Here is a 27,887-nt window from a genome sequence, read left to right on the forward strand (position 1 = left end):
TATCTCTCTGTCTCTCTCTGTCTGTCTGGCGAGCTCACGCGCCCTATAGCAAAAACCTCTCCAAGAAAAAAAAAAAAGAAGAAGAAGGCAGAAAAGCTGTCTGGAATCTAACCTAGAGATTTCTGTTGCTAACAATTTGATGTGGTATGTATCCAGTTTCATTATTTGAGTATATTATCCACATGTGCTATATATAGTTTCAAAACCACAAATGGAAATGGCAGTACACCTTCTAACACAAGTGTTATTACCTATTGAGTATTTACTATATGCTTGGAGCTGTGCCAGTTGTTTTTAAATATGTTCTCTCATTTAATTCTCACAATTACCTTATGTTTAAATGGCACTATCCCAATTTTACAGAAATACAGAGGCTAGATAATTTCCCCAAATGTACATAGCCAAAAAGTGGTAAAGTCAGGACTTGAGATCACATTGGATGCCATAATCCATGTTCTGTATATATATGTTTTTAATGTGGGAAGGAGGAAGACAGTTTTTTTTGTTTGTTTTTAATTTTTTAAAGAATTATTTTTTATTTAACTTTATTTGTTATTATTGTTATTACTATTTTCCAGTTTAATCAGAGAGAGAAGAGAAAGTGAGAGAGCAAGCCACCAGGTCTAGGACTCGAACCATGATTGGGCATATGGGAGTCCAGTGACTTCAACCACCACGCCACTTGCCAACCCACCCTTTTTTTTTAAATGAGGGAGAATATACATGTATAAGTAGGAGAGAAAAAGATAGGTATTGTTGCAAGGGTCTCCCGTTTGTTATTCTCTGCCCCCAGCCTTCCAGTTAGCAAGGATTACAGGTACACACTACAGTGAACCAGCCTGTTCGGTGGTCTGGATTCCAAATGTGGGTCTCCCAGGTAACCCCAACCTTGCACAGCAGTGCCCTGCTGTTTGCACATGGCTGCTTGATCCAAAATTCTTGTTCTTAACCTTTTCTCATTGTTTTGAACCTGCCTTTTTTTCATTTGGAAGTGTATTTTGGACATTTTCCCTTGGCAATTGTACATATAGCTCTATCTTTTCTTAATGAATACAAAGTTTTCTATTGTTTGAATGTCCCATATTTTATTAGTAAATCTCCAATTAATGGCTTTTTATATTGTTTCTAATCTGTACCTCTCTTCTTGCGCTACTGTCACACTAGTCTATTTTCTGTGTTTTCATGTGTTATAATGTATAGTAGGACAAGTCACATATTTTTCTCTTCTAATATATTTTACCCTTAAGCAATTTTTTTAGAATAATGACAAATTCAGTTTTTTTCTGTTTTTTTTTTTTTTTTTAAAGAGAGATTTTTGCTATAAGGCGCATGTGCTTGCCAGAGAGACAAACCGTGAGAAATCACTTCCCAGGAGGGATGGCTATACCACAATCCCTTCTCCACAATCCCTTCCCCTCCACTTTCTTCTCGGGATTTTGGGCACACATGTGCATATGCCCCAGCATGAATTTCAAGCCACTGGATCTGGGACTTGAACTGTGATTGGCCATGTGGAAGTTCAGTGATGTAACCATTACACCATCTGCTGGTCCCAACATATTCAGTTTATAATGTCCTCCAACATCTCCAACATTTCTATTATATTTTAACTGAAATTTTATTAGATAAGCATTATAATGGGTAGAATTTTTATTTAGCACAATTTGTTTTGTTTTGTTTTGTTTTGTTTTGTAAGATTTTTTGTTATAGGGCATATGCACTCAATGGAGAGAGTCAGTGAGAGGGGAAAAAGTGAGAAATCATGCTCCTAGGGAGTGACCACACCACACTCCCTTCTTAATTCTCTTTGTGGGATGTTGGGCACCCACGTACATGCACCCAGTGTGATCTTCAAGCTACTGGGTCCAGGACTTGAACTATGGTCAGCTGTATAGCAGTCCAGTGCCTTAACCATTATGCCACCTGCTGACCCTTCAGCACAGTATTGATCAAGATGAAGCTCGAATGTAGGGTCTGGCTAAAGCAAGTTTTGGATCAGTATTTCAACCTTGGTGTAGGAGTCTATGAACCTAAAATATGTACTTTCATGTTGTTGAGACATTTGGGTATTGCCATGGAGTCACTAACAAACAGTTCTTGGTTTTTTGGATCATGGACCCCTTTGAAAAGCATTTGCAAGGTATGTGCCTTGTTTTCTTAAAGGCACATAAACACAGAACTTTACATACAATTTCAGAGTATTGGGAAAGCCTTGAAATTCACTTATAGATTGTAGGTTAATAATTCTTGCTATGGGAACTGAAGATCCCAAAATAGAGAAATCTATTAAGTAGTCTAGGATAGTAGAGTAAATGCTAATCAGATATTGTACCCAAATAATAAAATATTAACTTTCACTGGTGACCTGAATGAGAATGAGGTCTTTAAATAACAACTTTGGAAATGTGTAGACTAGACAAAGAGAAGTTAGAAGGGCAGTAAGGAAGATAAGTAGACCAGAGTGATTGGGCCAAACATAAACTTTTGAGTCATTAGACCTGAACTTTTTTTAAAGAGTTATTTAATTTAATTAATTAATTAATTAATTATTTTAATTTGACCAGAGAGAGAGAAAGAGAAAGCAAGCACCAGGTCTGGGATTCAAACCACAGTCAGCCATATGGGAGTCCAGTGCCCTTAGCCATCATGCCGCCTGCTGGCCCCATTAGACCTGAATTTGAATCTCAGCTCAGCCACTTACTAGCTGTGGGATTTAGGCAGTTCATACTTATTCCATGTCTTACTCCATCACAGTTGCAATTAACAACAACAATATCAAAATAGCAGTTTTAAAGTTAAATATGAAGCTATTATAAGAAGAGTCAGAGCAGAAGAGAGATTCAAGGTGAGTTTGAGCTAAGTTTCGTTGTGGTTAAAAAGAAGTTATTTGTTCAGCAAAGGCTAGTTCTTGTATGATGTTAAAATTAGAAACCTGACAGGAGATTCATGAGGAAAGCCAATATTGTTAGTAACTCAAAAATTGAAGAAAAGGCATAGTGAATAATTATAAAAGATGGAGAAGACATATGTGCTTTAAAGGTATACCCACAAAAATATATTACCATTTTTTAGATCAATGTATTTAATCTTCCAACAATAACAACAATGGCAGCTACTCACGTTTATTGAGAAAGTACTCTGTGCCTAAAACTGTGCTGAACACGTTATATGCTTTATCCCTTTTGATCTTCACAACAGCCCCAGGAGCAGGCTGTCATCTCTTGCATATTACCAGGGAAGCAGGTCACAGACCTGATGAATGGCAGACCCAGAATTCATTCCTCCATCTAAGCATAAGGCCGTTTTTTCTCAGATTAGTTTACTCATATACCAGGAATTCTTGTGTAAATCCATAATGTATAAAATTTGTTTTGAAAATGAGGAATTTGTTAAAGTTGTTAGAACAGTCTAATATACTCCTACATCTGTATTCCTGAATCATGATAATAAAGAAATACATCCTAATGTAGCTTCTAAATGCATTGAGAATTGAAGTATTGTGTTTTTGTTATATCTATCTTGTTAAACGAGGGTGAAGTGTGTATTAGATTTTTTTCAGTTAAAAATTTTAATTGACTGGAAAATTTTGTAGTTCTGTTATTATTAATATATGTGTTATACATGCAAACATAAGGAAAAAATTCATTTAAATCTTTAAGTATTATATCCAAATAAACCAAATGTTTTATTTCATCTCTTTAGAAGTTTTTCTGATGCGAAAAAAGAAAAATCTTTTAATTTCTTTTTTTTTTGCAAAAACCAAAATTATCCTTTATGTTAGAAAAAGAGCACATTGAAACTATACCATATACTGACTGAGATAATTCTATATCAGAGAAATCTATTTTTGGTTTGTTTTACTGACATCTTTTAGTAAGTCTTTTCATAGTTGTTAATCTTTTGTGGGGATAATTGAGAGCACTGAGTACAAAATATTTTATTTCAAACTGTTAAAAGACTAGGCAAATTTTTCTAAAAGATTTGAATGTGGTCTTAAGGAATATACTATTTGAGAGCTTTAATTATGAGTTCATTTTCTTTATTCAAAATTTAAGTGGTCCAAATTTGTAATTCAATATTTCGGTGTGAGAGAAAAAATAAAATTTATGACAAGGCACTTTCATGAAAAGTTTTCTATGTCTGTAGTACTCATCTAGTTCATTAAAAACCAAAGAGAAATACTGAAATTCCTTCACTAAGTGAGGAGCAGTTATTGAGGCCCTTTGGTTTTATAGAAATGTTTATAGTTAAAAAAGTATTTTATACTTTTTATTTGATTCAAATTTCATCTTCTTCCTTATTTTTGATTTGGCTTTCTTTCGTCTGTTTTCTTTTTCTTTTTTTTTTTTTCCTTCCTTTCTTTAATTGAAAAAACTGATGGGACCAAATATAAGGTGGTACCACTGTTTTCTCCTCCTTTTGTATAATCTTGTTGCGTGTCTCTACATAAGCTCTTCTGGCCACTCATCATAGTAACCAGCTGGGCCATTTCACCTGCTGGAGCCATTAAAGAGGACTCTCTCCCCCTAGATTAATCCCCTCCGACATTAGTTTTTTGCACTGACAACTGGAGCAGGCATTCAGAATTTGCAGGTGGCCAGTGTGACGCACATAATTGCCTACAATTTTAGGCAATGAATAAAAATGGTCTACATTACTTGTCAAAGGTTGTATATGCAGTGCCAAGTGAGATCTATGGGAAGCCTTTTAGGGTTTAAAGAACAGTTAATAGCAAGGCTGCACAGGGCTTTTTTAATCATAATGCATTTGTAATATAGCACTTTGATCTTCTCCTTGTAGGAAATGGTGTTACATTAGCCACTTTTAAACATTTATGAGTGAAATTCAGTTATAGAAGAGTAAAAGTGATTATTCTTAAGCAGAACATGTTAGATTTCATTAAAAGTTTTCAGCTTGCCCCTTCCTTGTTAAAATCTGTGGGAAGTCCTTTTCCTGGAGGGTTCCAAATCAGGATCTAAGGGTATAGGGCTTTTTCCTTACTTTTCCTGTTAGTAACAGTAAGATTTGGAAGGAAGGTATACTAAATATTGAGGTAATTTATACAAGTGGATATTTATAGGAGAAAAACTGATTGTGGTAAAGTAAAATGTATTGATGAAAATCCAAGAAATTACTACTAGTAATTGTGTCATGATACATTTTGAGGCATGAATATTTAAAACATCCATAAATTATCTTTAACCAGAAAAAAAAGACGTGCGCGTGCGCACACATGTGCACACACACACACACACACACACAGATGACTCTCAAATGCACTTCTTCTGGAAGAGCTAAGTTTGACCTTTCAGACCTGAGAGCCTTTTATTAACACCTGCCTGTAAGGAGAACCTTGCCACACGCAGCTTTTAGATTCAGAACCACAAAACTGATGAGGAAAGGCTTGAAGGGTTCAGTTTGTGTCACTTGCTGTTTGCCGTTTCCATTTCACAGATGATTAATCTTTCTGTGAAGAAAGGCCAGAGAAACAAAGCACATTGGGCTCTTCCTGCAGTTACTCCTTCTGAATGCACACTAGCTTGCTAACTAAAAGGCCTTTAGATTTCCAGCAGAGAGAGATGTTCTGAAAGTGAATGCAGCTGGTTGGAGGTCACCAGTGCAGGGCTCTTGCCATTGTGTAATGGAGGCTTTGGCAGGTCTGGGGTGGGGTGGGGGGGTTGGGGGGGAGGTAGGAGAAGTGGGCAGGGAGAAGGTGTTGGGAAAAAATTAATGCAGAGTAAAGGGGCTTTGGTCAGTTGATTTAATATTTTTGGGGGTAGCTTATCTATAATAGGCTCAATTTTTTTCTATTTTGTTTGTTTGTTTTTCTTTTTAAGGAAAAAAATAATTTAGTCCCTCTCTGGATTAATACACCCCCCCCCTTTCTTAATATGTTAGTTTTGCATGTGGCTTTGCTACGTAATCTTGAAATGTGAATTCCGTGTGTTTTATCTTTGTTGTGATTGAATTGCCTTGAAATTTTTCAGCCTGTTACTAATTTGGCTAATAGCCTCCATTTTATATATTAAAAATTTAATGCCAAAATGTTTCATTGGTATTTTTTAATGAAATATTAAAAATAATTTTTTGTGTGGCTTAACTCTTACAGTGGAAAAAAATACTTTTAGTTTCAAGGTTTGAAACTTTTAGATTAAATATTTAGTAGCTGACTCCTTAGTATTCATCTTGTATTTACTTTTTTCTCAATTATGTTTAGGACATAATGTGCAAAGTCAAATCCTGGGTTATAGATCAAAAGAAACCTGTTCGCTTCTATCATGATTGGAATGACAAAGAGGTGAGTTACACCTATCATGCCATTTATTACTGCCTTTGCTTTGATTTCTGAGAGAACAAGTTAGAGTTGTCATTTTATATCTACTGTCATATTTATTTAAATTTCTTTTTTGTTAGTGATTGCTTATTCTCAGGCTTGTTATTTTTTCCCCACTCTTGGTATTTGTAACAACTAATGTTTTGGAAACAAAAATTGTAAAATTGCCTACTTTTTTAAAAAAGTTCACTTTTAAATTATTCACTTTTACTCCATATTTACTCAACTTTTAAAAGGAATTCTTTCTCCATTTTCTGCTTTAGATTGAAGTTTTGAATAAACACTTATTTTTGACTTCAAAACCAATGGTCTACCTGGTTAATCTTTCTGAAAAAGATTACATTAGGAAGAAAAACAAATGGTAAGTTTTTCTCCATAGATAAAATCAGACACATATATCTACATGTATAAACACACATGTATACTTACTCCTGTGTTAGATTTTAGTGTTCTTCTTACTGTTAAAAAGTTTAAAATGAATGAGAAAACTTCGCGTGATTACTCTCAGAGCTGAGTTTCCCAGGTAAGGTGCCACGTACCTTTCTTCAGGCCAAGCACCTGTTTCAACTGCTTTAAAACTATGCATTTCCTAGGTGATTTACACTGAGAGAATTTAAAAAAAAAAAAAAATGTTGAATTAAATTAGGCAATATTGGATCATGCATATTTACTTATCAAATTTAAGCTTATTGGACATTATGGTTTATTTCTTTTACAAAAAGAGAATAACTAGGTAGATGGAGAGTAAAACTTTTTAAACTAGAAATTTCTGCCTGTGTCAATGTGACTTTAAAATACCCAGTTGTGGTTGTAGCTGGGAATAAATTTTTAAATCCAAGGAAGAATGCTTTAAGAAATAAAGAAAGAAAGCTGTGGATGGAAAAAAAGGCTAGGTACCTGTTCCAAATAGTTTAAATCTATGAATTTTTATACTGTCTTTTTTGACATGTAACCAAAATGTGTAAGATTTGTTTTCATTCATTAACTTTAAAAACTCACATATTCCTATTCTGTGGGCATGTATGCGTTTGGCATGGCACTCACATTCACTTGCCTCATTGGACTCTCAGTATTTTATACTATTGAGTCATGCAAACAAATCAAACCTATTCGAAGCAAAATATCTGGATTCTCCTAAAATATATTGTTGGTTTTTCCCTGTACTTCATTAAGTACTTAGATGCACATGGTTTCAATTTTCCATTAAAAATTCTCATTTCCATATGATATCAAAGAGTGAGAAGGCTTTAAACTGAAAAATAAACATTCATAGACTGGAAGCCAAAACAATAATTAATGTCAGATGGTTAACTCCAATAAATCATTAGAATAAATTCTGTGAAATTACTGCAACTAAAAATGCCCTGTTGATATTACTATAAGACATTTTGTGTTCCTGATAGAAAGCTGAATTTAGCATCTATTGGTAATGTTCTAGAAAGCATAAATTTAACATAAAAATTTAGTTCAGACTGGTCAGTATCCTCCAGCATAATTAACTTTAATCAGTTCTGTCTTGTTTTAAATTCTTATAAATTTGATGATTAATGTGTTAAAAATTATTACCTTTGGGAAGGAATTTTAAAATTTATTACTTGACCTCTGTTAATAAATCTCATTGCAGTATGAATGGTGAGGTTTCCTGAGACTCCATGAAACAATACAGACATCAAAGTTTACATGAAAAGGGATGAGTCAGTTTCCTTGCCCAAAGGGACTTCTCACACCTGTATTTGGATGATTACAGGTAGAACTCCCTGGCTCTAATTGTATAGTAAATACCATTTCCCAGACCCTAATGGTAGGCAGACTGCTTTGGAGACGCCAGTCTGTGATTTAGCTGTCGCCAGACACCCCATGTTTTTTGAGACCAGTTGTGATGATGATATGGTTATAGCCAATTGAAAGTAAACTCTTGTCTAAATAGCAAATTTTAATTTTTAACAGTGTAGAGGTATGAATGATCCATTTTATAAAACCAAATTTTTTGTAGGTTTTATGTATAACTAATGATCTGGTTTGAGGTTGTGTGTGTGTTTTTTTGGGGGGGTGAGGTGGGGTATCCAGATCTTGTGGAAGTTAGTGTAATTGTAGCTGAAAGATCAAAGACTGGGTAACCGAGTGATGTTCCAGAAGAGAATTTACCACATAGCCATTTTCCGTACAGTTTCTGCCGCCTGCTGTTCCTATTTTCCCTCAAGCTAGCCATTGACTACCCCCTGTGCATCCCTGCTCGTAAAAAATGATTGAGGAAGTATTTGTCATGTATTTATGAGTGGGAAACATTGTGTGATAAGGGAATGGCATCTACTGGAGCCAGAAAGATTGCCATTTTCCTTTCATTCAGCCACTGTGCTGCAGCTTTAAATCCTCTGTTTATGCAACATAGCCTTTGTATTAAAGTGTGGAATACGTTTTTATTATGAAGGATACAGACACTAGGTCTTCATCATTTAGAACACTGCAAGCAGATGTAAATAGTTAAAATTCATTTTAATTGTGTTACCATCTCTCTCTTTTTGGTAATGTTTATGTCTAAGCTCCATTTGCATTAGTTGCTCCTTTAGCAAAAGGAAAAGTTTTGTGTGTGTGTGTGTGTGTGTGTGTGTGTGTGTGTGTTTTAAGTATTTTTTTTTCTTTAGGGTTAACATATAATGTTACTGTAGTAGATTAAGAAGGATGTAGGAAGCAGTAATAAATATTTTCATGAGTCTTTCAGATCTAGAAAATTATTTTAAATAGTCAGGAGAGAGAAGGGAGGGATACGTGACTTTGGCCACTCTTTCAGTGGGTCACCATTTCAGAAGTAATGAACATTTTAATTACTAGTTAAAGTTAACTTTAAATTTAAGTGGTAATGTGTTTTTTTTTTTTTTTTCAATCCTAAAGAAAAGAAGCAAGCATTTTGAAAGATAAGTCTGTTGTGTTACTGAATATTGACCTTTTGAAAGATGTGACAACTGGACTGGCTCCAGGCGTCTACTCTCTAGTTTTAACAATGCTGAATTAGTCATTTCTTTGGTTTATGATTAAGACCTTACTCCTGAAGAGAAGCTGACGTGGCAGCTGGGGTGGTTGCAGTTGTGTTATGATCAGATGACAGAAAGCAAGATGTTGTATGGGAATCCACAGAAACCTTTTTTATTTTTAATTACAAAGTACTGTTTCTTAAATAAATAAAACTGTATAGAAGTTTGTATTATTTTTGGTTCTAATGATTTTTGAACATTGAGGCTTTCATTTTCTAAACGTTATCAGGTGTTATAACTAAGATTGTACTATTGATATATGCAGCATTAATTTTCCTTTGAGATTGCCTACTGAGTCATCGTGTCAAGCAGGTACAGGACATTAGAACTGTCACACCATTGCTTAATTAGAGGTTTAAATTTCAATCTTTGTGCCTTTTCTGCTCTGTTACTAGTGCATGCCATCCAATTATGAAATCAGTAGAACAAACTAATTTTAGATATTTTGTACACTCAAGAGCTACTAATTACATTTGAGATTTGTGTTCTCTTGTCCTCACTTTTCTTAAAACTGTTGATAAAGGATAATTATATTTTATTATTTATTACACTACATATCATGTTCAACTGGAAAATATAAGTAAAATTTAAGACATGCAGGCTATATGTGTGTGTTTGCATGTATGTGTGCATAATATACACATATTTGCACACACCCTGGTGGGCTTGTAGTCACTTGACGGTACCTTTTGGGTGCTATTGTATGAATCATTTAATTGAATGATGATTCAAGATAGGTAGAAAAGTATTTTAAGCTGTTTATCAAGGGCAGGTGTCAAGTTTACTAAATTAAATGGAAAAAAGTTTTATTAGTTCTTACTATATCATGGTTCAGTATTCTTCCCTTTTTGGTTTTGTCTTTTGCATGATTTTGTTAGTTTCACTCTTAAGTTATATATAACAATAGGGGATACTGTATTTTGTATATTTGGTTAGGGGGCAAAGCATGGAATAAAGAAATTTAACATTTTCTCTACTTTTTGAACTCCCTGTAAGATTTATTGCTTCTGGATCTCAGCAACTATGTATGTGGAAGGAATGTATTATTATTATTATTATTATTTTTATTTTTGAGAGACTTTTGCCATAGGGCATGTGTGCTCTCGGAGAGACAGAGACAGAGAGACAGAGACAGAGAGACAGAGACAGAGAGACAGAAAGTGAGAAATCGACCCCCAGGGGATGGCCACACAGCAGTCCCTTCTCCTCTGTCCTCCTCTCAGGATTTTGGGTGCGCATGCAAATGCGTCTGTCATGAGTTTTAAGTCTCCAATCTGGGACTTAAACCATGGTCAACTTTCTGAGAGTCCAATGATGTAACCATTATGCCATCTGCTTGTCCTGGGATGTATTTATTTTTGACGTATAGTTTTGTATCTTTGTGCACGTCTATGTGTATGTATGTACACACATACATATATGAAGGGACTTCTAGGACTTTGTATGAAAATAGAATTAAAATATAAATTTATTTTTGTGCAAAAAAATACTGAAATAACATGCATAGTTTTTTTCCCTCTCTATTCTTTTTTTTAAGTTTTTGCCAGAGGGCATATGTGCTCACCGAGAGAAGACAGACAGAGAAAAAGAGAAAGGGAACGTGAGAAATTACTCTCTCCCAATGGGAAATGGCTGAAATCCCTTCTCCCTCATTTCTCTCTCCTGTCAGGATTTTGGGTGTGCATGCACATGCACCCAGCATATTTTTCAAGCTACAGTGTCTGAGACTGGAACCACATACATGGCCATGTGGGATCTAGCACCTTAACTGCCATGTCACCAGCTGGCCCACATATTTATTTCATGGTAAGCACTTCCCATGAACTTTTTGAAGATCTTGCACATCTATAAATTATAAAACTATTTCTTTAAACTATTGTAAGAGGTCATTAGTTTCTGATGAAATTATTCTTTTAAGCTAGAAATTTAACAGATGTGTGCTTTGGGAAAATCACAGTGTATAAAATTATTTGCTTAAAACATACAATGGAACTGATTAATTATCCTTAAATAAATTATTTTAGTTCAGAAGTTTTTCCAAGTAGATGTGAACTTAGGTTTATTTATATCAACTGTTTTGAGGAACATGTCCTACTGTATAGAGCAAGATTCACATATATAAGATTTTAAAAATTATTTATTTAATTTTATTTATTATTATTATTATTATTTTAAATTTTGCTATAGGGCATGTGTGCTCACAAGAGAAGACAAATAGAACAGTGGTGCATATGGTTTTGGAGGATGTTAAAGTACATAATATTTTGAAGGCTATGAAATATGCATTGTTTATCATGAGTGTATTTCTACTTGAAATCATAGCATCAGTTTGTTTTAGCTATATTAAATGTTATTTGTAAGGGTTTTTACAGACTAACATCCATTTTAGGGTGATACCTTTATTGAGGACTAGTACTCGTTTTTCTCTTTTGACCTATAGGACAGTGCAATGGGGGTAGGTCAGGGTTTTTTTTTTTTTTTTTTTTTTTTTTTTTTTTTTGAGAGGTTTTTGCTATAGGGGGCCTGAGCTTGCCAGAAAGACAGAGAGACTGAAAGCAAGAAATCACACCCCAGGGGGATGGTCACACAGCAATTCCTTCTCCTCCGTTCTCCTCTCGGGATCTTGGGCACGCACGCACACACCCTGTGTGAGTTTAAACCACGGTGGACCACTCAGGAATCCAGCGACACAGCCATTACACCAACTGCTGGTCCCCAGGGCAGGGTATTCTGAAAGTCTAAATTGAATCGTTTTATTTTAAATAAATGCACAATTGATTAAATCTGTGAATTCCCATACCAAGTATTCTTAATTTCACTGGATAAAGTTGTAAGTGAATTTAAAAAGAAAATGTTTTTAAGACTCCATTTTCCAATTTCTTATTTCTGCTAGCAGGTTAATTCACAGTCACTTGCTTTTTAATTTGTATTATATTATAGCTTGGAAATTGTATCATATACACTATGAATTAGAGTTTCAAATAATTTTTGGTTATGAATTTTGTGGAATTGATCATTTCTTACTCTGATCAGAATCTTGAGAATTTCAAAGAGTATACCAGGCCTAGCCATGGTGGCACAGCAGTGATGTGATGCTCTGCAGTGCTGGAAGCCATAAGAAAGATTGAGTTCAGTTCCGAGGGTGACTTGTATAAATATCCGCTTATGATCCTGGCCTGCCAAAACGCTGGAGGGACGGGAAAACTGCAAAAAGGACGTGAGACCTTCTTGAGGATGCTTGCTTCTCTTTCTCCTGCTCATGAAAGAAGAAAAAGTGAAACTTTAAATACACACACATACATACACAGAGAAAAATGAACTTTTGTTATAAAAGATGGAAAGCTGAAAGAAACAGACAGAGTTGGGGAAAAACAGTTGCCCATTCAGGAATCTCTTTTTCCAAATATACTTTTATATTTGAATATATTTCTATGTATAGTAATACTTGTAAATTTCCTTTTTTTTTTTTTTGAGAGATTTTCATTGTAGGGCGCGTGCGCTCGCCAGACAGACAGAGAGAGACATAGAGACAGAAAGCGAGAAATTACCCCCCAGGGGGGATGGTCACGCCGCAATCCCTTCTCCTCCATTCTCCTCTTGGGATCTTGGGCACGCACGCACATGCGCCCAGCGTGAGTTTTAAGCCACCGGGTCCGGGACATGAACCGCGGTCGACTATGTGGGAGTCCAGCGACATAGCCATTACGCTAACTGCTGGTTCCCTACTTGTAAATTTCTGTCTGATTTTCATTAAGTGATTTGGACACCATTTCAGCAACTTTATTTTTTTATCTAAAGGTATTAGTGCTTCTGATTTCATATTATGAAAAAGATAATTATAGAAGAAAGCACACCTTTTTATATGAACATAATGTTACAGACTCATATATGCACACTAGGAATTTCTGCTAGCCTGTTTTCATTTTGCCCAGTGCTGTTTATGACTGTTGGTTCTATTTGTAAGATGGTTCACCAAATTTAAGAAGGTGACACATTTGGGCATGTCAGTTGTAATCTTCATTAGTACCAGCTGCTGACTTCCTAATTTATGAGTTATATCTAATTTATCATATATGTCAGGACTTTTATCTTTCTAAAAGTAGCAGAAGAATTTCACTCCTCATCAATAAGAAAGGTTTTACAAAAAGTTTTTGGCATCTAGAGAAGGAAAAGGTTTAAGTATTTTTAAAAAGTATTGGAACCAACAGGTGACATAAAGGTTAAGGCACTGGATTCCCACATAATTGACCCGCACTTCAAGTCTCAGACCCAGTGGTGTGAGAATCAGGCCAGGCATGTTCACTTGTGTGCTCAAGATTCCAAGAGGAGAATGGCAGAGAAGGGATTGTGGTGTGGTCATCCCTCCCACCCCGGGGGTGGGGGTGGGGGGTTGCTTTCTCACTTTCTCTGGCGATGTATCCTATAGTAAAACTAAACTAAACTAAACTAAACTAAATATTCCCTACAATTCATTAATGCAAAATTAAAACATGTATTCCCTAAACATGCACAGACATCTATGATTTAGGAAATGAAAGACAAAGTTTGGTTTATAGCCATACAGTATTCTTTAAATCAAAAATGATTCATGTACACAAAATCTTACAAATCTGCGCTCTAGAGGTTAAGGACTTCTGAGTCAGATTTTGTTTCCAAAATTGTTGGGATGAGCTACACTCATAGTGTGAAGCTTTGACTAATTATTGCTAGAGGGAAAGGAGAATTCTGAAGCTCAGAAATCTTAGGACTCTTGGGAGTAGGAGATAATAGGGCAGGGCCTCCTGAAGGGTTTAGGATGGAGTTTCAAGGCAATGTGTAGGATCTGAATAACATGTTTTTCCAGAAGAAAGCTAATTTGGGCAATTTCAGCCTTTTGCCCAGTATCTCCTGCATGTATAGGACAGAAAAATATTGTTTTCTCTGCCCTTTTCTCTTGTGCTATGTATTTCCCAGGCACAAGATCTGCCCTTGGAGTTAATGTTACTTTTCAGCTGCATGACGAGTTAAATAGTCTTTTTTTTTTTTTTTTTGGTGAGAGGTTTTTACTATAGAGCATGTGTGCTCACCAGAAAGACAGAGACACAGAGAGAGAGAGACACAGTGAGAAATAACCCCTCAGGGGGGATGGCCACACTGCAATCTCTTCTCTTCCATTCTCCTCTCGGGATCTTGGACACGCATGCACATGCGCCCAGTGTGAGTTTAAGCCACCGGGTCTGGGACTCGAACCACGGTGGACTACATGGGAGTCCAGCGACATAGCCATTACGCCAACTGCTGCTGGTCCCAAGTTAAATAATCTTTTGAAGTATAGACCAAAATGCTGGGGACCATTAAGAACATTGTTTCTCTAAGGAAGATAAATTCTGAATGTTGACCATATGAATTACTTGCAAATAAGGGACAAGATGTTACCAGGAAGTGTGACGTATTAAAAATACTACTTTAGAATTTGAAATACTGCTGTTGTGGTTATTCCATGCTGCTAACTAGCTCTTTGACCTTGGATAGATTCCTGAACCTTTTATGTAGATTAAACTTCATTAAGATTGTTCACATAAAATGTGTTCTATATAGACAGTATTTCCCAAATATCATTTTAATCACTCAAAATTCAATAATAAAGGGCTTGTTTGGCCTACTAAATGCATCTTCTGGATACACCCCCTTGCTTTTTCTTTCCTTTATATGGACTGAATAAAAATGTATCATTCATACATACACACACACGCACGTACACTAGTGAGTCTCCTATTATATCACTGTAATTTTTATTTTTAAATTTTAATTTGCTATAGGACACATGCACTCAACATAGGGAGAGGGAAAGTGAGGAAAGCACCCTTCAAGGGGAATGGCCATGCCACTATCTTTTCTCCTTCATTCTCCTATAATTTGGGGCATGCACAAATACTTGCCTGGCATGAGTTTCAAGCTGCAAGATCTGGAATTCGAACTGCATAGCCAGCCATTTGGGATCCAGTCTTCTTAACCAACATGCCAACAGATGGCCCATCACTGTCATCTTTTATATGACTTCACTTCCTTTCTCTGTCACATTGGTCTCTTTAACTTCACCATTTGCAGTTCAGAGGATTATGTGGTCACCCTTTGCTTTACAATATAATAGTAAATCATTTTTGAATTATTATAGTAGCATAATTTTTTTAAATGGAGTGTTCTTTACGAAGTCTTTTAAAATAGTTTCATTGTGATCTCCCATCTCAGTTTATTTTTTGAATGTGTGTTTTGGAGTGGAGGCAGTTCAAGTTAGTAATAATTCAAGAGATCATCTCTAAGGTTTCTTTGCAGTGATTGGATTTTATGGCTTTACTGAATTAGATTTCAGGATTGATGTTCTTTCAAATACCTGGTATGTTCTCAACTCACACATGTAGGCTTGTTGTTGTAGGTCCCATTTCCTAACCATGGGACCATATAGGGCATTCCCAAGATAGCAGTCATCCAATTTAACAATAACTTTTCTGGACTGGGTAGGAGATAAGACCTGACCTTTTCTCTACTCTCATTCCCTCCCATATCCCATATTCCCATTCTCAAAATTGTATCTCCATCAAGTGCCTAGAGTTTTAGTTAACAAGAGGGAAGAAATGATCTCTCTCTCTCTCCTTTTTAGATTTGCAAGGGAGCACATGTACTCACTAGAGAGAGACAGAGAAAGAAAGAGAAAGCACCGCCATGGAGGGTGGTCGTACTGCAGCCCCTTCTCCTCCATTTCTCTTTTTGGAACTTTGGACATGCATGCAAATTTGCCTGAGGTGTTTTTCAAGCTGCCAGAACCTACTGTGCACTACTGTGCACCACTGGCTGTCTCACAATTTTATTAACTGTGAGAGAGGACTGCAAACATTTCATGGAACAGTGGAATTCAAGTACAAGTTTATTTTGGTACAAAACATTTTTGAAATCCATGCATTTCTTTTATAATATGCATTTTCTGTGAACTTTTTGAGGATCCCTTGTATACTACCTTATTGTTGTTCAGAGGCAACAGCAATATATGTTAGTGTATACTTAAGCATCCACTTTTAAGCATATACTGTTATAAAAAATTTTGGTGAAAAAATACGATGGCTCTTACTATAACTTAATTAGAAAACGAGAGTGATATAAAAATTGGGTCTCAGGACGAGCAGTATGTGTAGTGACTATGTCGCTGGACTCCCATGTAGTCAACCACGGTTCAAGTCCCCGACCCGGTGGCTTAAACTCACGTCGGGCGAGTGTGCTAGCGTACCCAAGATCCCGAGAGGAGAATGGAGGAGAAGGGATTGGGGCGTGGCCATCTCCCCTGGGGGGTGATATCTTGCTTTCTGTCTCTCTGTCTCTCTCTGTCTTTCTGGTGAGCACACATGCCCTATAGCAAAAACCTCTCAAAAAGAAAAATTAGGTCTAAAATTGTATCTTCATATATATGAACTTACCTCTGAAAACAATTTCCCAAATTTAATAACTCTCTTTTGGAACTATAGTAAAATAATGTATATATTTTCCACATAGAAAATTAATTTCTATAAAAGAGTCTTCTCTTTATGAGAGAGAGACAAGGTACGATTTGTTAGGGGTTTTGTGCTTTTTCTGCTTTTTTTTTTTTTTTTTCTTGCTATAGGGAGTGTTTGCTTACAGAAGACAGAATGGAAAAGTGAGAAATCATCCCCCAGGGGGATAGCTATGTCACAGTGCCTTCTTCATTCCCTCAGGATTGTGGGCACATGTACCTGGCATGCTTTTTAAGCCACTGCGTCTGGGACACAAATCATGGAGTCAGCCATGTGGGATCCAGTGCCTTACCCACCACTCTACTTACTGGCACACGAGGGAGGGTATTTTTGATAGAATCTTGCCATCTTACAGGCCTGCCCAGCCTTCTGAATCATTGGGTTTACAGGTACATATAACTGCATCTGGCATCTACAGGTTGCCCTGGGAATCTAACCTGGCTTCCCATGTGGCCTTCAGCCTCCTGAATTGTGGTGCTACATGTGAGCCATTAGGCCTTCTATTTATTTTTGAGTACTGTTGGGTCATCGGAAAAGTCATGACACATTTCTTCACAGAAAAATATAGAAAAATACATCATGGCTTTTCAGACAACCTAATATTTGGGGAGTAAGGAAGTATGTATGAGTGTAAATATATCTCCTTTATTAGATGAAGTACAAAGGGGTGATGTGTGTAATGTTCTGCTTAAGTACTATATTAGTACTTAACAATATAATAAAAGGAGCATTTCATACATTGGTCCCTCAAGAAAGTCATGATATATTTTTGCATAGAAAACAAAGAAAAATATGTCCTAACTTTCCTGACTACCTAATATTTGCTTATACACACACACACACACACACACACACACACACACAAGTCTTAGGCAAAAAGTGACTACCATTTGCTGAAAATTTATTATATGCTGAACCTTGTTTGGGACTTGACACATGTCCTCCATCATTTGATTTAATCCCCCAACAACTTTCAAACATAAATTTCTACCTTTTTTTTTTTTTTAAGGCTTTGCCATCAGGCACATGTGCTCACTGGAGAGAGACAGAGAGGGAAAGTAAGAAATCACTCCCCAAGGGGGATGGCCACTCCACAGTTCTTTCTCTTACGTTCTCCTCCTGGGATTTTGGGCACACATGCTCACAGGATTTTTAAGCCGATGGGTCCAGGACTCAAGCCATGGTCAGCTATGTATGGTCCAGCACCTTAACCACCCCACCACGTACTGACACCCAGTTTCCACCCATTTGCTAAAAATTACCTGAAGGCTCAGAGATGTAAAGTACAAGGCCTGATTAAGTATTTTGAAATTTTGGAGACCAGCAGATAGTTAATGGTTGCATCTCTGGACTCCCACGTAGTCGACCATGGTTCAAGTCCCGGACCTGGTGGCTTAATATTCACACTGGGCACATGTGCATGCGTGCCCAAAACTCAAGAGGAGAATGGGGACGGGGTAGGGGGGTGATCTCTTGCTTTCTGTGTCTCTGGTGAACGCACATATTCTAGAGAAAAAAATCTCAAAAATTTTTTTTAAAATTTCTTGTAGCTCAGACTTGTGTAGTTCAAACTTGTGGACTAAAACACTTTATTGCATTTATAGCATGATTTTAGTGCATCAAAAAAGAATGTAGAAGAGTTTTCTGTGTTTATATCCAGTGAAAATTATACAGAAACTCATACCTGCTGGAGAGCAAATATAATTGTGAATGTTTTGTGTAAGCATGACTCAAGGTAGTTTGGTTGGTTTCCTCATAAACCCTCCCTTGCCTGTCATAGAGAATAATGCTTTTCTTACATAGTTATGATTATTAAACAAAATATCTTACCTATATTAAATGAAATTATTCTTTGGCAAAAATACATCCATTTGACTTGAAATTAATTTTATTTAATTTTCTTAATTTTGTGAGAAAGAAATATGAATGTGCATACACATAGGTTGATAGTTAATTGGTTAGTGCCTGGCAGTTGCACTTCCATAATAAATTCTCTTATGTAACCTGAGTCCTGCTTATTTAAAGCAATGTAATTAAAATTTACTGTTTCATAGACCTGTGAACAGGACTGCAGTACTTAAGTTTCCTTTTTCATTAATCAAGACTGAGCCTTCTTCCTTTCCAACCTTTTCCAAATAGATTTTCAACCCCAGCCCTATATACTTACTTTTATCAGTAAAATAAGCAGCTGTGCTGTAGTACCATATAACTAAAAAGAATTATTTAATACATAAGTGATTCATAGTTACAAGTTCATGACTTGGGAAATCCTTGTAGATTGGAAAAGAAAAATCTGTGATAATGCTTCTGTTTTTTAAATTTTTTTTCCTCATGTCTTATTTTGAGAAATGATATAGAATTATATGAAATATTTTGCAAGTCTAACTTCCTTAGACTTACTCAGCCCAGGCCCAATCTGTGATAGAGACAGAGAGAAAAAAAAAGACCAAGAGAGAGAACATGAAGAATATCAATCTTTTGTTTCTTTTCCTGTATTTGGAGGTAAACATCTTAGTTTCTGGATCTTTTGAAATTAGTACTCTTGATACTTTTAAATGTTACTAGAAAATGTTGGTAAAGTCATGACTTGTTAAAGTTTTTCACTAAGTATGATTAAATAACTATGTTTTTATAATTACATAGTTATTGATATGGTATGTGATGGGGCACTATTATAAATCTGTTATTAGGTAAAATATTTATAGTGGCCAAGTACAAGCTTTAATATAACTTGTTATTTCTTAGACACTTGGGATATATAGTTTAAAGACTGCCAGATTAAATTAGAAATTTCTGTTAACTTCATAATCTTAAAAAACTGAAACAAAAGAAAAAAAAATAATGCCTTAAGCAGCAGGGGAATGTATATGAATGTGCTTATATAATAATACCTACTTTCTTACTATGTATCACTTAAGGTTTTTTTTTTTGCTTTTTGCTTTTTAATATTTAGCAGTTATGCATTTGGCTGTTTCATAGTTATTTCAGTGCCCTCTTGACATCAAGGATTACTGATTATTGTATTACTAATTTCGACAAATAGAAATTATTTTATATTCTAAGCCATTTCTGACAGAAGATATAAAGTTTTGACAAACACGTATGGCACAGCAAGTGTCCAATTCTAAAGAGCAAAATAAATGCAAACCACCATTATGGTGAACACAAACAGCCTGAAAGCAAGTTATCAGTAAGCAAATAATTGTTGAACTGTTATGAATGGAATAGGATGTTGAAATAGGGCATGATTGGCTGATGTTACATATGTCCTTGATTACCTTCCTTGTGCTTTTATCCTAATAAGTGACATTCTTTGTATTCCCTTGGATGGCTAGACAGTCTGACACTGAAGAAGAATAAATATTGCATGTGGTACACATTAAGCTGTCATCCAAGACAGCATTTATAAAAAGTAACTGGAGAAATTCATAAGAAATTCTGCACCGCTACAGTTTCCTGGCTCCAGTCATAATTGTCAAAGTTCTTGACACATTCAGGTCTTCAAAAATGATGTAGGTTTACAGTGGCTTGGTGTATGAATAATTATTATGGATTTGTGTTCTCATATTCCCTTGGGATCTTAATGTTAGTTACCAAAATGTTATATTTTACGATAATTTTTATTTTAAGAAATGTCTCCGCATTGATAATAGTGACGTATCTTCCATTATACAGACTTTCATATTAGACAGTTCACGTATTTGAAAGGAGAAATAGGAGTTTTTAAATACTCACTTTATCTTTAATCTGTTGGAAAATATTGCTTGCTTATGTCGAGTGCTAACAAACAACTTTGAAAATAAGTATTTTTATTTTTCCTCTCCAGTGACATTGGAAAGCCTTCAAACAGTTTAAATGAATACCATTTTAAAGCTATTTCCAAAAACCTAAATCATGCTTGATGTTTCATTTTAAAATATTGTATACTTTATTCACATATTTTAGTTATTTTAATATAGTTCTTTGAGGCAGGCAGGGCAGTCTTTTATTTGTTCCAGTCACTATTTAATTTTAAGATTTTCTTTTGTGTGAAGGTACGTAGATTCATTATTTACTCTTAAGATTTTCTTTTGTGTGAAGGTACGTAGATATTTTGAAAAGACATACTATTACACTAGAATAAGCATACCTAAATAAAGCAGTAAATGTTGAATTTAAATTTAGAGATCATTTTTTAAAGCCCTCTGTTTTTCACTAACTGAAGCAGTTCTCCTTTTCATCTTATGTTTATGGTGTATAGTATCTGGAGGATACTCGCCTAAAAAAATCCAGTATTTTCTTTTTTGTATTTCTGTTATCTGACACAGTTATTCTAAACCATTTGAAATTAAGTAATTAGTATTCCTGTGCTATAATCTAATCAAGAGAATATAGCATATTCTCTCAGCTGATTACTTAGAAAATGTGATTAAGTATCATAATGATTTAGGATCTAACACAAATATGAAAATAAAATAACATTAATGAATTCTAAATTCTGGGTCTCTGTTTTGTGGAGGTCAAGAGGTCAGTCAGAGTTTCTGTGACTACTGTATTTTGTGTTAGTTATACAATTTATAATACTAATTTGGGACAGTGTTTTTCGGATACTATCTTTACTTTGAAATCTAAACCATCCATTTGGATTGAAGAAACTTTTCTCCAAGTATAACACTGCTCGAATGTTACCCATAGCTTTTAACTCTCTAGGCCACTACAGAGCACAAAATATTTGCCCAACTGGTAAATTGAACTGTAAGTCCCACTGTGGGAAATTGCTTTGCTGTGCCACAAACAGCAGTTATCTTAGTAATTGTACCTGAATTCTTTGTGGCTAATAGAGCGTGGACGTCCATTTTACAAGCAGAAAATTATTTTTCTTAAATACTTTTAATTATAAAGCACTCAAATAAAATGTGAATCAGTAGACTATAGTGAGACAGTAAACTACATCATTTTTAATTGTTCATGCAAGAAAGTAAAATATTTTTCCTTTTTTTTCCTTTTCAGTATAAAACTGTACATATCCGACATTTCACATTCTAAACTGGAGCTCCCAACAAGGAGCTTATCAGAGCAAATTGTCTAGTCCATCCCCTTCCTCACTCAAAACCTAATGACCCTTTATCATCATGGTTTAGATTGCTGGACACAGATGTGAGAAAATACAAGTAATCTACAGGTAACTACAGTAGCTGCACTGATGTTCTCAGAGAACTGACTGCTGGGAAGATAAAGAGCTTCCCACAGAGTCTGTGACTTTCCGGCAGCAAAGCACATCATGAGCTCATACATGAAGTTTTATTTGCTGAAGATTCACAATAAGATGCATTAGAACATTCAGCAGGGACTCTTTTTAGATGAGGACAGAAATTCTGGAGGGTTATTAGTTGATGCACCAGTGCATAGCATCACACTAAAAAAAAAAAAAAAAAAAAAGTTCAGCAATATTTATTCTTTTTACAGACGTCAAAGATTACGGCACAATGCAGCATTAATATTGACTTCTTTTCTTGATATTTATGTAATCTACTACAGATGCTAACACTTTCTTTTCTAAGAGCCTGAATTTCTTGCTGAAAAATAATTTGGCTACGATTTTTTAATATGATAACAGAATAGCAATTTCTCAAACTTTAGCACTAAATTGCATTTCAAAGGACTTGTTTATGGACAGGTGCTCTGCTTTTGTTAGCTGCTTAGATTGTGATCAGTGAGGTAAACTCATTTCTCTATTTGCATGCAATTGAGTAATTTATCATAAAAAGGATGTTCAGTTTGTAGATAAAGGTACTGCTTATAATTGTTGCTTTGACTATTATTTGCAATGATCATAGTTTCATACTTCTTTAGAAAACTACAATGCAAAATGTATTTACTTAGTCTTTTTATGTATGAGATGTTTTGTTTTTAGTTTATGAATTTGGTTTTAGCTTACTAGATTGGGGTGAATCAAGATGAATTAGACTGTCTGAACTTCAGGTGTGTATTTCTTTTCAAAAATAATTTGCTCGTCGTATTTTTCTTAAAGCTGATTAATTTTGTTTCTGTTAAAACTGTGTAACTACTAGATTAGGAATAGTCATATTACTGTCATATGTCAAAATGAATTACAGCCCTCAGATCGTTTTTAGAATTGGTCATTTTAGGAGTGAAAGATAAAGAATTTTTAACAACCAGTAATGGTAAAGCAATTGACAGCCAGCAGAAAAAGGCAGGGAGGTATCTGATTCATTCTTATATAGTCATATATGTTAGGTACCTCACTTAATTTTTGTTCTTTCTGGAAAATACTGAAATGCTCAGGAAATTTGAGAAAATCCTAGGTGTCTATTCATTTTTGCTCAAAACCATTATAATGTTTTACTTTTGAAAACCATTCTTTGCACATGGAACACCAGAATTATATCAGATACACCTGCAGTATTAAAGAATTAATTTGGTACTGAGCCTCTAGTGTGGAATGACCAATGAGCAAAGGATATTTCTTCCCAGAGAACAGAAGAGACAAATAATATCTGTTAGGACTACTGATCATTAAAATCTCTTTTTGGAGATTTTTATCAGTGAATATTTTTAGTTTATCCTGATCTATTTGAAATAGTCATAGTAGTATGGCATAGATTAATCTAAAAAATAGAACATTAGAGAATTGTTTGAGGCAGTATTACACATTAACTCTGTTTTTAGTTTGTTATAAGATCTAAAGAAAAAATTGTATTTGTTTCCAGTTAGCAGCAAATAGGAAACACAGAACTCAAAATTCTACAAAGTGCATTTTCTAACCCTCTTCGTGTTTAAAAGGAAAGAAACCAGAGGAGCATGTGCAGTATAAGATTGTTTTGCATTTTTGTTTTTACATCACTAGATTATGTATAATGAAACCCATCTGCAAATTGTAGGAACTACTCATTGGTTTTTGTCAAGGACTGTAGTATGGTTCTTTCCCTTCATTTTTTTCCTACAGTTTTTTTTTTTTTATTTCAACAAGATATACATAAAATTAAAAACCTTGTCTGTTATAAAGTTTTGTTTGAGCTTTTTAAACTGAGTGATTAGCAGAAATAATGACCCTGTCAGCCTTAATCACATTAAAATGTGGTTAACATCATTTAATTTTTTCCACTTAATATGCAAAAATTTCCAGTAGATTTGCAGTGAAGGCCATTGAAATTCCATTAGAACAAGAATAAAAATTTCAGGCATCATTTATTCAGAGAAGAAATAAAGGTCTCGATTGAGAACTGCTGAATCTTTCTATTAGAGACACTATGAATCATTACAGTGAATTGTACCTTACACTTAGATAGACCTGTGTCTGGCTTTTTAAATAGTTAAAAATCATGTTTTATTATTTTTTTGTAAGGAGAAATAAACTAGAATTGCATAATTATTTTATAAATATCTAAAAGATTACTGAACAGTTTATTTTGTGCTGCTTCAAACTGCTTAAATTGCAAGTAGAAAGTTATTTGTACTCTAGAAACAAGATAATGAAAGAATTATCTTAAGACGTGGAACAAACTGCATAGCCAACCTACAGAATGGCAGGTTGTGTTTAAAATAGTTGCGTTGATATTTGCCATGAAAGAAACTGATGAAGAACCAAATAATGCCAGCCCCTTCCCAAAATTCATAGTTTATCATCTGTCAAGCTTCACCTGGTCTGCTATGCCGCATTAGCTATATATGAATTACAACCAAAAAACATTTTCCTGTTTCTAGTACTATTTATCCTTTTATGATCATTTTTGATATCTAATTGTTATAATGTGTTCAGAGAATACAAAAGTAGGAAAAAGCCTACTTTTATTTTAAGCAGTGCCTTACGTATACTTCTGTTGGCATATTTGCATTTGCCAATATTCTGTAAAACTTAGATTGGGTGAATGTTTCCCCCTATTAAAAAGAAAAAAGAAAAAGAAATAACTGTTACTGTATATACCTGATAAGCAGAAATGACTTTCTGGAAACGTCCCCATCCCTTGGGTAATTAGGTAATTGTACAGTGTTGTTTTGTTTTTGTTTTTAATTTGAATTTTGTTCCTGCACCATTTGGACCTATGATATAATTATACTTTGTATACTTGTTATAGAAATACCACTGGAAAATTTATCAGGAAAAGCAGTCCAAGTATAGGCTACTCACAATGTATAGGTTTTTCCGTCTTCGCCTGGTCCTCTGTCTGTGGGAATCTACGAACAATCGATTGTCTGCTTTCTCCACACTGCTTCCTCCCTCCATAGCTGACTCCTTGTGCCTCCTCAGAGCACCTTACCTGACTGCAAGAGTATTCTCCTTTTTGTTCTGTATCACAGCATTATGTTTATTTCCTTCAGAGCATTTATCACGGATTGTATAATCTTGGTTATTTGTCTTGTTTTTCTATTTCATAAGAATTAAAATTCCATGAGAAGTAAGAGCCATGCCTCACTTGTTCATTTTGTATCTCCAGTGCTTGACACTACACTCAGTAAACCCTGTTGATGGATTGAATGGCTGGCTGGATAAAACCCATTGAATTTGTCCCCTTTGTTTTAACACTGACATTTAGTCTTCATTAATAAAATATCGAGGTCATTTGAAGTCAGTCTGTTCCGTTAGACACATCTGTGGTTTAGAACACCAGTAGATGGACAGTCTGTGCATCATAGGTCAGCAAATGTTTTCTTTAATGGGACTGATAGTAAATCATTTCAGCTTTGAGGTCCACACAGCCTCTATTGCAGCTATTCAACTTTGCTGTGGTGACGGCATTATGTAAAAAACAGGTATGTTATGTTCCAATAAAATTTCATTGATAGACACCGAAATTTGAGTTCCATGTAATTTCACTGCCACAAAAATATTATTATTCTTTTTTTTTAAAGAGATCATTTTAAAATGTAGAAACTATCCTCAGTTTGTGGGCCACACAAAACACGTGCAATGATTTGCTAACCTCAGGCTGTATGCTTGGCCAAGGATAGCCTTTTCGTCGTACATATGATTGCATATGCCCATCCATCTACTGAATTAGGTTCTTTCTCCTGTATCATCAGTTTTTCCTTCTTTAGTACATATTTCTAAGAGCATATAAACAATAGCATTTATCCAATCTTCAGGAAAAACTTATTTTTACCCCACTTGCCTTTCACATTACAGCTCATTTCACTGCTTTCTCCTTGAAAGTGTTATATATACTCACTGTCATTTGGGTAGCCAAAAAAGTTCAGCAGTTTTCTGTGTGCACACAAAGGATAAATATTATTTGAAAAATATAGCTCAATATACAACTTGAGATTTTGAAAATAAACAGGCAACTTGGTATAGTAGAAAGATCAGGAACTTCAGAGTGAAGTGAATTTGAATTCTGCATCTATTTGCCCAGTGATGATCAATTTCAAAGTTTTAAATGAAATGACAAATGTAAAATCTCTGTCAGTTTCTCCTTTCTCTTTCACAGAAATGTGATTTTATAGCAGTGTATTTTTTATTACTTTGCATATTTCCCCTTTCAAAAGAAAGCTCATATGGAGCCAGCAGATGGCATGGTAGTTAAGGTGCTGGACTCCCAAGTCCTAGACTCACAGCTTGAGAATCAAGCCAGGAGTACATACATGCATGCCTAAAATCCTGAGAGGAAAATGGAGGAGAAGGGATTGTGGTGTGTCCACTCCCCCTGGGGAGTGATTTCTCACTTTCTCTCTCTCTTTTCCTCTCTGATGAGCACATGCACCCTATAGCAAAAAAAAAGCTAGTATGAAAAATAGGGTAGATGAGAAGAGGTCTGTAATGGATGAAAGAGCACTTTTCTTCTATGTGCTGATTTCTGTCTCTCTCTCTCTCTCTCTCAGAAAAACTTAAGTCAGAAACTCTACAACATTCTCTTTTGCTTGGTTTTTGGGTGATAGGCATATTTCACCTTCACTTTTAATCTCTTCTTTACTTTTTCTCTATCCACGTAAGTCTACTGGGGATTAGTAATTGAGGGACTCTGTTAACTTTTTCACTTGTTTTCTGTGCCTGTGCTTTAACTAACCTATGTGCTAATAATGGTTCTCAGACTTTCATTTGTATCAGAATCACCTGATGGTTTTTTAAAACATATATTGTAGGGCTGACCCTGTAGCACAATGATTAAGTGCTGTGCATAGGCAGCCAAATCACACATGGTTGACCATGGTTTGAATCCTGGCCTTGGTGGCTTGAGAAACACACCTCATGTATGTATGCCCCAAATCCTGATAGCATGGAGAAATAACAGTGAAAGGATGCAGAGAGGCGGCGGGGGAGGAGTGTGTTCTTTCTCTCTCCGATGAACATACATGCTTTCTGGCAATTAAAAAAAAAAGAAAAGGTTACTGGGCTTCACTTCCAGAGTTCCTGATTCATTGTGGGATGGGCCTAAGAGCTGTCATGTCCAGCAAGTTCCTAAGTAATACTGACGCTACTGGTACATGGATGGCTTTTCCGACGTCAGGACTTTTCCAATGACCCAGTACTTTAAGACGCACTGCTCTCTGCTAATGATTCATAAATCCACAGCCTTACTTTCTCCTTCTTGTCCTTTTCAAGTTTCATTATTCATGACTGTCAACAAGAGATCTCCATTTGGATATTCCATTGCCATTTTAAGCTTAGTATGAGTAAAACTAAACTCTGTATTTTTTCCTGTTACAATGTCCATAGTGGAACCTCCTTTCAGACTTTCTAGTCATTGTTAGCAGGGGCCGCTCTCTCTGAATCATTTAGACTTAAGTTCCTCAAATCATTTTAACATGTCATCTTTTATGTACCGTAGTCAGTTAATCACCAAATTCCATCTTTTTTCTTCAAATCTGGCCTTTATTCATCTCTTCCTCTTCAATTATACTGGATATCAACCAAGACAAAAACCTCATCCTTTAATTTTTCACTTTGGTAACAGCCTCCTAGCTTAGCATCCTTGACTCTGTGGCCTCTTTTTATCTGCATTTGGTTTATAAACATTTTCATTCTGCCATTTCCTCATTCCACAACCCTTCATTGAAATATAGGAGGAT

The 27,887-nt window shown here is 35.3% G+C and overlaps 1 protein-coding gene across 2 annotated transcripts in view; it reads left to right on the forward strand.

Annotated features, from left to right (window-relative positions):
• OLA1 (Obg like ATPase 1) overlaps positions 1-27,887 on the forward strand; it is a 199,199-nt gene that overhangs the window by 137,325 nt on the left and 33,987 nt on the right. For both annotated transcript variants that reach the window (XM_006151124.3, XM_027772909.1), the window contains exons 6-7: positions 6,218-6,298; positions 6,598-6,695. In XM_006151124.3, the coding sequence (XP_006151186.1) occupies positions 6,218-6,298; positions 6,598-6,695 (179 nt within the window). The remainder of the gene's footprint in view (positions 1-6,217; positions 6,299-6,597; positions 6,696-27,887) is intronic.

The sequence above is a fragment of the Tupaia chinensis genome, unplaced genomic scaffold, assembly GCF_000334495.1.
Source record: "Tupaia chinensis unplaced genomic scaffold, TupChi_1.0 Scaffold000314_1, whole genome shotgun sequence".
NCBI classification, from domain to species: domain Eukaryota; kingdom Metazoa; phylum Chordata; class Mammalia; order Scandentia; family Tupaiidae; genus Tupaia; species Tupaia belangeri.